Source organism: Strongylocentrotus purpuratus, unplaced genomic scaffold, assembly GCF_000002235.5.
Source record: "Strongylocentrotus purpuratus isolate Spur 01 unplaced genomic scaffold, Spur_5.0 spur5_scaffold_17, whole genome shotgun sequence".
NCBI lineage: Eukaryota > Metazoa > Echinodermata > Echinoidea > Camarodonta > Strongylocentrotidae > Strongylocentrotus > Strongylocentrotus purpuratus.
This window is the reverse complement of record NW_022145602.1, coordinates 12186165-12200129: the sequence shown is the minus strand read 5'-3', so window position 1 is coordinate 12200129 and position 13965 is coordinate 12186165. Positions and strand designations below refer to the sequence as shown.

Sequence of the window (13965 nt, the reverse complement as noted above, 5' to 3'; positions counted from 1 at the left end):
GTATGTATTTTATCTTAAGAAAAGTGTATTTTTTCTTTAGAACATATCATTTCAGTATTGGCATGATTACAAACTCGCACCACTCACGACCTCGTACTTATAAGTTCAGAATTTCTTGTTTTTCAATACGCATGTACACGCCCGCCATTGGGATGTTGTTGTTTTTTGGTAAAACTTATCATTTGTATTCAATATTGTGTCAAAGCTTGCATGTTTAGATTATTATCAAAGACGAAAGAAATGAGAAGGCGGATATCTGAAATGGGGAAGGAAAATGATAAGTGTTGTTTTATTAAAGCCACGTAAGCTCACTCTAATACGTCGTTTTCGTAATGTAACCAAATTTATTTATACCTCGATACGAATTATATCATTCACCTGTTACGAATAATTGTATTTCAAAAGTCAGAATGCACATTTCATATATTACATGTTGCTAGGTAGGGCAAGTTATAATGTTTGTCCTACCTACCAACAACTAATGTATGCTTTTTGAATTCAGACTATTGAGATACATTTATTCGTAACGCGGGGTGAGTGAAATAATTCGTATCGAGGCGCTAGGCGCTTCAAAAAGGCATTTTTATAAATTTGTTTACATTATGAAACTAGCCTATTGGCAAACCTATATATTTATTTTCTTCAACTCTATTTTCTTTTTAATTTGGTTTGTTTACTTTTAACATTTCATTCTTATTTTGTTATCATTGTTATTCTTGTTATTCTTATTTATTAATAGGGGAGGGTTGCGGAGATTTATTGTTTTCAAAACTTCTTTTCATCGTAACAAGACTATTGTAGCCTGTTTCATGACACCCCTCCCCATAATGTCTTCTGTGTATTCAGAATTTCCTTTTATCAAATAACACGATTGCAAATACTTTTGACAAAATCAAGCGCCATTTTAATACCCTTGCCAAAGGATATTAGTGACGCGGCTGGGACTCGAACCACGAACCATGAGATCCACAATCCGGCGACGTATCCACTGGACCACGACACCTTTACATAATGATTGACTTGGCCATTAAAGTTGCCTTGGCTTAATTTCTCATAGGTCTTTGCGACCGTGTTATTTATTGCGCCTATAAACGGCAAACATTTGTTTTATTTGAGTATGTATGAGATAAGTATATGTCATGGATTAGAGAAGGATGATTCTATCCGAGGAGTGATATACTGAATAGATTTCTTTGAACAAAATGTCATATCTTGCCAAATTCATAATTGAGCGATTGGAGAAGAGGTATATATATTTTTGTGCACCGTTTTGCTAAAACAGTATATGTATCAAGAATTATATATGTATTTTATTTGCGCTTTGCTAGTTGCCAATTAAGATACTGGACGATAAGCACTGATTGATTAACAGTATAAAATACGACCAATAATGAAGATAATTAAATAATCAACATGGATTAGCCATTAACTGATGAATGCAGTTATATCTATTATATTACATGTCTTCTCTAAAGGATTTTAGTATCGTGCACAATCACTACTATAAAGAGAAAATGAGATACACAGCAAAGGGTAGACTAATCTATTGGTTCCGAAACTAATTTTCTTTAAGTAATCTCCCTCCAAAACATCTCATACTTCTGGTACCGGCTTTATACAAATCTACTGGATTGAATCCAAGTTCAGATGGCACTCTAATTATATCGAATCTTACTCTATTAGTTTCAAAACTGTTTGGAATTGCATAAAGACATAGCTTAAATCCTGTATCAAAACCTTTAAGAGAGGTGTCGCAAAACAATGCATAATTTATTGCAAATTTCGAAATCTTGGCAATACTAACATTATTTTGCCCTGCTGCGCCAATGTGAAACGCTACCTATTGCGTAATTTATTGTCATCAATTTCCCGCCAATATGTCTCTATTGATACCGATTGTTGTACCCGACTGAATATGTATTACCATGCCTGATTGTCTGTTCCGACGCAAAATTGATTACTTTTTTTGTACCATAGATATTAAAATGTACTTGTATTATTTATTTGTAACTCGTTGCCGAGGATTGGCATTTGTAAATCTCACTGAAAATAAGATTCAACAGCACAATGTCGTTAAGAATTAATAAACTGAATACTGTAAAACAAAAGATTGATGTAGCTTGTCATTTATTATGCGTCATTGCTCTGCATGAAATTGATTTGGGGCTGCTAGGCTACGGCCTAGGATAACGACAGCCCTCGAGAACTTCAGCGGACGAGACTGACAGCCCATTAAACCAGGTAGTCGGTCCGTGGTCATTTTCAAATGTTATCTGAGGGTAAAGTCGCGAGAATGAAATATCTGTCTCGTGGGCCTCTCCGAAACTTCCCGGAAACTTCTCTGAGGTCATATATACTAGACCGTTATAGTGTCTCGTTCTTGCGTTCTCGTGGGCTAGACGGTCTACTGACCAGGGGTGTCTCTATTGATAATCGATATGCCCAATAACCAATGAGTTTGTAATATTATCATGATTGTTGGTGTTTATCCTTATAGGTATCATCAACGCAGCAACCACTTTTGTGGGTCGTTGCCCTGACGAAAGCAAGTGTTTTAAGGGTTTCGCATGGACGGTAATCTTAACGGCAATTGCAGTCTAAAGAAATTTGGACGATTTGCGCTGCATCATCAGCAACAGCGGTTTTTGATGTTGCAAAGAGTTCGAACAACTGAAATACATGTCTGCCCACAACATAATTACACGAACTCGTCTATGCTGGTCTTGCTGCAGACTGCTGCCACTCGTTGTTCATGTTTGCTAGCAACACTACAACCAAACACTATAGTTTTTCAAGTGACTTGTAGATTGTAGTCGGTCTTCGTACACGTCTGTCTGCAACATAACCGTTAGCGACAAGAAGCACGTCTCTTTTGGTTCTGCCAAGTTTTGTCTGTTTGAATGCTTGCATGCAACACAATTGCAACAAAACTTCATCTGATGGTGTAGTAAATAGATTGTTTTCAGTCGGTATGACTGCAACAAGTAGCAACATACCCTTCTTTCCTCAAGACGTAGTTTGCTACCACATTACCATGTAGTCTTTGTACATGTCGGTTCTAGGACAATTACCCCCTGGGCAATCACCCCCCGGAAAATCACCCCCCGGAAAACTACCCCCCAAGGACAATTACCCCCCGGAAAATTACCCCCCGGAGAATTACCCCCCGAGGACAATAACCCCCCAAGGACAATTACCCCCCGGAAAATTACCCCCAAGGACAATTACCCCCCGGAAAATTACCCCCCGAGGACAACTACCCCCGAGGACAATTACCCCCCGAGGACAACTACCCCCGAGGACAATTACCCCCGAGGACAATTACCCCCCAAGGACAATTACCCCCCGGAAAACTACCCCTTGAGGAATTACCCCCCGAGGATGACCCCCCCCCCCCCCCCGAGGACAATCAGGATTCAATAGCAAAAGACGATATGACACGTTGAGAGATGCTGTGAAGGCTACGAGCCCATAAAATCCCGTGCATGAACCCACATTCGTTCAAATACTTGCGCGTGATCTTCTTTAACTATAATGTATGCAACACCACTGTGGTTGCTGTTTTCTACGAAGGATTTCTCTTGTGCAGCGTTATTTCAGATTTTTGTTAGACACAGTGCCCTCTTAATTGAAAAGTTTCGCCCAATCTTAAATTCTTCACAAACTATTTATTTTGCATCACTCTGGCACTCGTCAAGTGCTATGTACACACGTATGGGCATATTTGTTTCTTGATTTAGTGAACGAGCAAGAAAAAAAAAAGGACAAGAACTTTTTCAAAATATTAAAACATAATGTTGTAATCAACACACTAGCAAAGACTTAAGGTATGCGGGCGCCTCACCGCCAAATGTACACGAATATAAAGTGAAATATTCGGTCATGACCTTGATTCACGAATATGAGGACATTCGGGCCTCTCGTTGCCTTGATTCATCATGTTTATAATTGTGATGAGTGTGATAACAATGTAATGTCGAAATACAAGATATATATTCGCAAAAAATTGTCAGCGAGCGAGGAAGAAAGATATTTTATTATTTGTTTACATTTTATTTTCTCATGAAAATAAATACTCTACCCGTTTCTGATATTTGTTTTTCACAAAATCAACGTTTGCCAAAAAATGTTGTCATGTAACTAGTAACATTCTCTTGCGGCACCCCAGTTGAAAAAACGCTGCTCTGGAATTACAAAATCATTGAGATGAATGTACCTAAGTGCGGATACTTATTTTCTTTTAATATGGCACCGAACATACCATATATTTAACTTGAAGGCAATTTTGATTTCAAAATAAATTACAGTACAAGAAAACATATTTTAGTTCACCATGACAACAGAAATATATATATATACATGTATATAAATATTACAGGATGAGGGCCCATTATACATACAAAGACAAATATACGATCAGCTGATTAGAAAAGTTACGAAGGATGTATAAATAATGATATCTTACGTCCTAATTTCTTTGTTGGGCCATTTTGGGGGAGACTAGCTGTATTAACGCGTACTCATCTGCGCGCAATGTATTGTTAAATTTCTAAGAAATGTAAATTCCGTACTTTGATTTGATACATGCATCTTCTGGCAATTGAATTTGATTTGATACATGTGTCTTCTGGCAATTGAATTTGACTCAATACACGCGGCATATTAAGTCAAACTACACAAAGATGGAATGGATACAGAGCGAGAGGGGTGGGTGAAAGCTCCTCCTAGGAGGATACATGTACGTTAAGCAAAAAGATTTGGCAGATGGGTACGAGGGCTTTGAATGTGAGCTACTAATATAAATATAATTATTGAAAACATGTTTATACACAACCCCTGTACGAAATAAATCTATTCCGTCATAAATAACTAAGAAAATGAAAGTTCATGACATTTTCTCTAAATAGCAATTTGAAGAGGAGCTCGCATTATACGTCACAGTGTTGCAAATTCCCTGGGTGTGATTTTCCTCGGGGGTAATGGTGTTTTGAGGAGGGTAATTGTCCTCGGGGGTAGTTGTCCTCGGGGGTAGTTGTCCTTGGGGGGTAATTTTCCTCGGGGTAATTGTCCTTGGGGGTAATTGTCCTCGGGGGGGTAATTGTCCTCGGGGGTAGTTGTCCTCGGGGGGTAATTCTCCGGGGGGTAATTTCCCGGGGGGTAATTGTCCTTGGGGGTAATTGTTCTCGGGGGGTAATTCTCCGGGGGGTAATTTTCCGGGGGGTTATTGTCCTTGGGGGGTAATTGTCCTCGGGGGGAATTCTCCGGGGGGTAAATTTCCAGGGGGTAATTGTCCTTGGGGGGTAGTTTTCCGGGGGGTAATTTTCCGGGGGGTGATTGCCCAGGGGGTAATTGTCCTGATACGGTACATGTCTTCCTTGTAACTTGGCGCCAACAAATCGCTTTCTTCCGATAACACTGACGATTGCTGTCAGTCTTTGTGCGTAAGTGTCTGCAACATCAATGACAACGAACTCTTCTCTGAAAATGGTTGGTGCAAAGCATGCTCAATCTTTGAAAATGTCTGTCTGCACTCTGCAACAAGATGGCACAAAAACCAAACTCTTCTGACCATATTACACTACTCTTTCAGTGATATCAGGAATAAAAGTTGCCAGTGTTTGTCCCCTGGATGTCTGCAACATGACGGCAACAAACTCGTCTCTCTCCACATACTTTGTAGAAAGTTGTACTCATTCTTTGTACATGTTTGTCTGCAACATGACGGCAACAAACTCGTCTCTGCTGAGAGTGTTGTCACCACTGTTGCTGGCTTCTTCGATCATCTCTTTGATCATACTGTCGCTGACTTTGACTCCGACTTCCTTAGCAACCAACTTGAGGTCATCGGTTGTCAAGCACCCTTTCTTTCCTGTATAAAGGATTGGAAGACATCAATGAAAACGTAAATGAGGTATGGAATGTATATCTATATCAAACATGAAAGCTTAAAATTAAACAAAATTATTTTGCAAAGTTTTGTGAAAATTCCAATCCCTCCCCCCCCCCCCCTCCCTCTCTCTCTCTATCTTTCTCTATGTATGTGTGTCTGTCTCTTTCTCTCCGTCACTGTCTCTGCCTTCCTCTCCCTTTTTCCCTTTATTTAATTCTCTCTCTCTCTCTCCCTCTCTCCCCTCCCTCTCTCTCTCTCTCTCTCTCTGTTGTGGTTTATGTCTTTGTTTGATGTCTTTGTTTGATGTCTATGTTGATATTTCAATCTATCTCTTGATACTGTAGCTAATCTCTTACTTCTTATGTCTTCTCTTTTCAATCTCATTGCATGTCCAATTTACCGATCTTTCCCCATCTTCTTTCTCTCCTAAATACATCCTCAAATCACAAACCCTTCTCAGAATCTCGCTCATCATTAGTGTACCCCTTTAAAAACAGCACTCGTGCTGGTAAGGGTGTACCATCCCACAAGTGCTTAACAAATAGATAAAACCAATCAATCAATGAATAAAATAAAATCATAACCGACTTATGGCCCCATGGAAGACCACTACTTATTGGTGAATGGGCTACCCTGACAAAAGATTAGAAATAAATACAAAATAAAAATGAAACTTCAACTTCAACTTTGCTCACCGTAGTCCATCATGTCGAAGCCCTGGTGTATCTCACCGTAGATATCCCTTGAGTCGCCCTGCCGGTGAGCGACCAGCTCAACGAAGTCTGAGAAACTCACCTCACTGTCGTTGCCATGACGAGAAGAAATAAAGAAAAACACAAATCAGTCTACTGGGTATACAAAAATCGAACTGATCTTACTTTTTAAAGGCATAATAGGCCTCACAGGATATAATTATAATAATACAAAATATTGGATATTTATATAGCGCACATATCTACCATGAATGGTGCTCAAGGCGCTCCAACTATTACTCCGGCTCTGCTAGGCAGCCGATTTCGGCGCTCACAGCATTCAAGGAATTCTTTCCTACCGGTACCCATTTAACACCTGGGTGGAGAGTGGCAAATGTAGATTTATATCTTTCCGAAGGATATTAGTGCCGTGGCGGGACTCGAACCGCAGACACTGTGATCCACAGTTCAACGAGTTATCCACTAGAACACAACACCTCTAGATATAAGACCAATTATGCACAGGAAGTTCCTGTTAATTAATCTACACAGGTTTAAATAACGGAAATCCACTTGGACTCAACTTACAAACACAATTGAATTGAATTTACTTTGAATAGAATTTGCTCACCATTTTAAAGCAAACCATGCAAAGGTCAATGAATACAATACAATATGTTCTCACAGATATAGATTAGACAATAAAATGGAAAATACAAGGATACAACAGAGTGTTTGGATTATCAAAAAGTTACAGAATATTGTCGACAGATGAACCTATATACGAAATGCAGTTACTAACACAAAAACAGAGAGACAATGAAATAATTACATAATAATTGCACACATAAAAAAGTGGGTTTGTCAAATTCGATTTGTTAGCTGTTGCTGCTGTTGCTATTTGTCCATGCCATAGCATAGACAGCCTTTAACTATTTAGGCTTCTAGATTAAAATAAAACTATCACCTTAAACATTAAAAATCTTTTTGTTACTTACCCTATTCGTCGGCCAATGTCCGCTGAAAATAAAAGGAGGATAATTGATTGTTTACAAGTGGATAAACGAAGAAATAAAAGGCAAATCATTTTTACTTTTGTATTAACATTAGCGAGAAATCCAACATTTTGAAATGGATTGAGTTTGCGTCCTGCCCTCTTCTGATGTTATTGTGCTCGTCCATAATTATCTTGAGCGATATTCATCATTTATATGTATTCGGTCTTAATTTTTTCTTTAATTAGTAGAAAATGTCCAAGGTGTTTTAATGAACTTAGTCGTCATTTTCGCATCGTTATCATTCTGCGTTGTCATTTCCAACACGCTTACTACTAACCATATCACCACCACCATCAGTATTACTATCGTCATTACCATTATCATCATAATAATCATTATTTACGTCATCATAATCATCATCATCATCATAATCACCATCATCACCACCATCATCACCATCATCATCGTCACCATCATAATCATCATTATCATCATCATCATCATTGTATTCAACATAATAATTATAAACAATAGTCATCATCATCATTATCATCACTATCACCATCATCATCATTACCATCACTATCATCACCGTCATCATAGTCATGAACATCGTCATCATGATGACAATCATAATAATCATCATCATAATCATCGTAATCACTATCATAATCATCTTAATCACTATCATAATCATCGTAATCACTATCATAATCATCATCACCACCAACATCATCACTATCATCATCATCACCACCACCATCATCATCATCCCCATCATCATCATCATCATTATCATCATCGTCATCAACATCATCAATATAATCACTATCATCATCACTATTATCACCATCACCATCATCGTCGTCGTCATCATAATCATCAGCTAACGTTCTGAAAGCTTACCTATCGCCTCATCTATTTGCTCATGAGAAAGCTTAAACCCAAGAACTCTCAACGCCCTCCGGAGATCGAAAGCATCGATGTAACTTTTTAACGGAGAGAGGAATGATAGTTTAGTGACAATGATAAAGATATTATGATAGTATTGCACATTATTGGCCCTGAGTTTTTCAACATTCAAGTTCATTGTCCATATTATAACAACACAGATTTTTTTCAGTGGGTTTTATATGCATTATGCAATTCAGTTTAGACAAAATATTATATCGTGTGCTGATAGTCAAAATCGTATATTAAAGGGGAAGTACACCCTGATATTAAGTTGGTTTCAATAGATGAAGACAAATGAGAAAAATATAGCTAAAACCGATTAAAAGTAGGAATCCTGAGGATTATTGTTGTTATATTTCTTATAGGCTACAGGGGCTACAGGCCAACCAGTGATTCATAAGTATATGGACATTTATCATCAAATACAATGATCATGCCAGGGGGGGGGGGGGGGGCATTTAAAAAAACTTGTCATCAGTGACAAATGACAGTTTTTGCTAGAAGCTACTGAAATCCTTGCTTCTGGTTGGTTATCAGCAGATTTGTCACTGATTTTTTTTTTGTCATTTGTCATTGAAAAAATGCTTTGTGAAACGGGCCCCAGACATAAATCGATTTCTTATTTCTCCATTGGTGACTTACCCCTTCCTGTCTTTATCAAAGGTGTCAAACACCATCCTCAGATCACGGAGCTCCTGCGCGGTGAATTGACACGTGAGGGCGGGGTTTATCTCGGCCACGTGATCTCTCCGTTGCTCCAATGAGTGAAGGAGATTGCTGGCCACGCCCACTCGCCCGTGAGAGGAGGCGGAGGATGATGGTGCGGCCATTTTGGATGAGGCGCCGTTTGCAAATGAAGTTGAACCTCGCGGACCAACCCCTGAAGACATCTGGGGGAAAAACATGGGGAAAAAACACTGTTGACACCAATCTGTGCGTTTGTTGTTCATTTGTTTTGTTGTTTGCCTGTCTGACTTGTCTGTTTTTGCTTGCTCGCTGGTTGGAATTTTTTGACAAAGTTGTCATAAAAATGTGGCTCAACGCGACCATTCATTATTTCATTACAAAATTATAGCAATGCCTTCTGTTCCGATTTACATTCAGCAAAATATTTTAGTAAAAGGAAACTTTATGTTTGAAAGTGGTTTAAAATATCATAGGCATTAGTAGGAGCGATTTTCTAGATTATGGTAAAACTAATGCATTCCACTATACTTTCAGATAAAAACTGAAACAGATTTTAAAATCATTTCTCATATAATTTTCACTGATTTTGATACATGATTCCATCTGCATGATTCTCATGTCAAATTTTCGTTTCACTTTTGTTCATGACCAATCAATACCGGATCGACGTGAACAAGAATGGATTAAAATCAATATAAAATGTATAATGCAGATATGGGTGCTCTTTTTTTGCCCCAATGGACAAACGTAATCTAGTGTAATTGTAAACTCTTTCAAATATAATGTCTCATTTTAGAATCGTCGTAAGTCCAGTTACAATAATAACTTGTATAGGCTTCATGATAACTGTTTGTCTATTAATTCATCAACGCCTTGAAGATATTGTAATCTCATATCATTATAATAAAACTGTGCGGTCAAAAATAAGCATATTTAAGCCCACATCGGCCTGTCACTAATAAATCGAACATCGGACTTATTTTCTTATTCTTTATAGCTAATTAACATGCAAAAGAGCTACAATTTACTTACCTTTTTATCGATGACTGTCCCTAGAGATGGCAGAAAAAAGTGAACGGTTTTTCTTTCCTCCTTCTTCTTCAATTTCTAGTCGTGTAGAGTTGATTATTCCAGACTGCAGACAATTGCCGACGTCCAAAGTTCACGAAAACACTTGATACATCTCGACGGTGATAATTATCGCCACAATAGCAACAGCGTTGTTTCTGAAGAAGGAGTAAGCCTGCAAAGATTTTAGAATTTCTCCTCTGTATATTGTTTACAAAATCTTGAGACAATTTCGTCTGTTCAGCCACAACTTAATCAAAGCAATAACCAATTAACAAGCAAGAGAGCTGCATTAATATCGACACAACGTACAACACAATGCATACAAATTTTGTCAGAAACAATGAACGAAGCTTTCTTGAAACAGGTGTATAGTGTAATTAACCAGCCGTCTTTTAATTATTGTTGCCACCCGCAGTACACACTGACAGTGTATTAGCTGCAAGACGCACACTCATACGCTTTGGGGTTGTATTTGTACGCCTTAGGCTGTTGTCTGAGATCGAGTATTTGATTAAAAGATAATGATTTACTCGGTGGTGGAGTTTAACATCCTTTGGCGCATTCATGATACTATTTCTTGGTCTCTCGTCCATATTTCACTAATATCTTTTTGATAATTATGTCATCTTATCAGACTTTAACCTATCTTTGTCAATATGGTTATATCACATTTCGTGTCTCTGGATTTTTCTTTCTTTCTTACATTAACATCCTCTCTTTACATTTTCTCTTCCGTCTTCCGTTGTTACTCTTTTTTAAAACTTTGCTCTCTTGTTTTTTTTTCTATTTTGGAGAAGAAGATTATATTGTCTTCTATTGTTTGTCCTTTTTTTTTGTCTCTGTTATAATCTTCTAAACGTATCGGTGCTTCATTTAACGATTGAAATAACAGTAGTTCGGTACTTGTATTCTTTGAAAATTGATAAATTAAACAATCTATGATTCTGATATGCGTATCTTTCTTCACATTAGACTTAGACAGGGACACACATTAATGAAAGAGGGAGAGGAAGATTTATACAGTCAGACAGGCAGAAAGGGAGACAGAGATACACAGGGAGAAGAGAGAGAGAGAGAGAGAGAGAGAGAGAGAGAGAGAGAGAGAGAGAGAGAGATAAGCTTTGCTAGCTCAAGCTACCATCTTACCAACGATGACACTTCAATATTTGATCAACTCGGGAAATATTTGCACTTCGTCCTTTTCTCAGCTTCATTGTTCTCCGTCTCTCCTACACAAATAGAAACTGAGATGTGTTTTCAAGATGACCCCATTGTTGTGCGCTAATGATGCGTCACTGTTTTACAAAGAGTTTACAGGCCTCTTTCAATTCAATACATGAAACATGACATCTGATATATCCTCATACAGAGAGAGAGAGAGAGGGGGAGGGAGGAAGGGAGGGAGAGAGAGAGAGAGGGGGAGAGAGAGAGATAGGGAGGGAGAGGGGGAGGGGGAGAGAACGAGAGGGAGAGAGACAGGGGCGGATCCAGCCGGCGGCAGAGGAGTGGGCCCAATCCTTGAGAAAATATTTAGCGGCGAACCACCCCCCCCCCCCTTGAGCGTCAGGAATTTGCCATTTTCCAACAAACCCATAAAAAGTATAATTTACTAAAGATTGAGAAATATCTCGGAAAATCATGTCATTTGAGCAACATTTGTAAATCACCGGTATAGAATTAGAAATAAACCAAGTTTGACTTATTTTGGGGGAATCTGTCACCCCCCCCCCCCCCCCACGATCTACACCTTTTTTGCGGGAAAAATCGCAACTGATCTCCCCTACCTTTCTGCTTTCTCTTTTTGGTTTTGTTTCCCTTTCTCTCCTCTTTTTTCTTTCCCTTCCCTTCCTTCTCTCGGTTTTAGGTTTGCTGGGGGAAGGCAAGGGGCCTTTCGCCCCCCCCCCCCCCCGATCCACACGTTGCTGGCGGGATTAATCGAAACTGTTCTCTCCTTCTTTTCATCCTTTTCTTTCCTTCTTCCTCTCTTTTGCTCCGTTTTAGCTCTCCTCTCTCCCTTTCCCTTCCAAGGTCCAAGGGCCTTTTGCCCCCTCCCGAACTACAACTTGCTGACGGAAAATTGCAACTGATATCCCCCTTTTTCTCTTTTCTTCTTCCTCTTTTTTCCTTCCCTTTATCTCCTCTTTTCCTTTTTATTTCCCTTTCATTCCTTCTCTCTTATTTTGTGATTGGGAGGGGGGGGGGGGGGGGAGTAACAGCTGGGAGGCAAAGCCCTTTCGCCCCCCCCCCCCGATCTCCTTCTTTTCCCCCTTTTCTTTTCTTCTTCCTCTTCTTTCTTTTCCTTTCCTTTCTTTTCCTTCTCTCTTTCTCTCTCTTTCTTTTTTTTGCCGGGGGGGGGGGGGGGGGGGGGTCAAGGCCAACTCGGCCCCCTGGATCCGCGCCTGTATGGCGGTAGGTACAAAAGTATACATGTGCCTATAGCCAGACGGCCCTATACATACCCATAATTTTATTAAACGAATTCATTTGCACTTTCTTCTTGCACATCCCCCTCAGACACCCCCCCCCCCCCCCCCCCCCCCTGCGTGGCGCGCCCATTCGCCCTCCTAACAAAATAACCTGGCGCCGCCCCTGATAGCAACGAACAAGAAACTCCCTTGTCGTTGACGATCAGCCGTGCATGAAGTTCAGAATCTGCCCGGTCCACTTTCAAGCCGTTGAAGATGGCGTTATCAACAAACTCATAATTATGCTCACCAGCCTGATCACGCCATCATCGGCTAGTAGCAAGTATAAGTAGGGAGAGGTAGCGTTGATGTACGTGGTGGATATCAAAATTAAATACCGTGCATGAAGTCTTTCGTCTTCTTTCTTGTTGGGGGCTTGGGGTAGACAGCTAGTGAAACGGATTCGTTCAATAAAATTATGGAAATGCAAGCATTACTTTAAACAAATAGAACTTTGTTATTCCTGTCTCATTTTTCCTGATTGAGGTGTCAAAGGGTAGAAAATGAACTCTCCAGAAATGTGATTTTCTCTTTGAAATTCAGATACCGTTCGCCAAATGAGTTGTTGGTACCCTTTCTTTAAATTGTTTTTAATCACTCATGCGTGAAATATGGATCATATGAATTGCATCAAATGAAAGAGAAGGATCAAAGTTTTACAAATATGTGTCATTTATTAATTATAATTGTGATTAAGTTATGATAAAACATCGATAATTCTCGGTTTCGTTTTTTCTGGGACGCACTGTACAATTACGAGTGTATAAAATGGTATTTTATAATCTATTCTCAATCAAACTATATACAGAGCAGATTTTAAATTACTGTATATTACAAATTCATTTCTTCATTCTTTTTCTTTTCATTTCTTTTTTATACAAAATATAAAGTATTAATACCTGAACAATATCGATTTTTTTTTCTTCTTCTTCCTATTAGCAAAATGTATGCAAACATAACCTGAACAAGCTAAAAGTAGTCAGATGACTTTTCCTTCTAAAAAGCACGTGATTAAAAACAAGATTTTGATTTTTTTTTCAACAAGATAATACATACAATAAAAACCTGATTGTTCTAAACTTAATAGTCCTTAGTCATTATATAATTATGAGTGTCATTAAGCAGATTTTGAATTTCCTTAACAGAGTAATGTATGCAGACAAAACCTAGACAACATACACGTACAATATCTTATCATTAACAGGCGC

At 38.8% G+C, this 13965-nt stretch overlaps 1 protein-coding gene across 1 annotated transcript; it reads right to left on the bottom strand.

Annotated features, from left to right (window-relative positions):
- Positions 1–5595: 5595 nt before the first annotated feature.
- LOC115925051 (caltractin-like) lies at positions 5596–9416 on the bottom strand. The gene is made up of 5 exons (XM_030988204.1): positions 9177–9416; positions 8487–8569; positions 7581–7602; positions 6586–6689; positions 5596–5869 (listed from the first exon to the last, which is right to left on the bottom strand). Exons 1-5 carry the CDS (start codon positions 9362–9364, stop codon positions 5691–5693), a joined length of 576 nt encoding a protein of 191 aa, XP_030844064.1. The 5' UTR covers positions 9365–9416; the 3' UTR covers positions 5596–5690.
- Positions 9417–13965: the final 4549 nt, after the last annotated feature.

Bases quoted from the DNA above. Each gene is read 5' to 3' on its own strand.
- LOC115925051 (XM_030988204.1), bottom strand. From the start codon at position 9,364: ATGGCCGCACCATCATCCTCCGCCTCCTCTCACGGGCGAGTGGGCGTG. The intron at 8,570-9,176 runs GTAAGTCACCAA...TCCGTTAAAAAG, and splicing joins TTTGATAAAGACAGGAAGGG to TTACATCGATGCTTTCGATC. The intron at 6,690-7,580 runs GTAAGTAACAAA...TGGCAACGACAG, and splicing joins GACATTGGCCGACGAATAGG to TGAGGTGAGTTTCTCAGACT.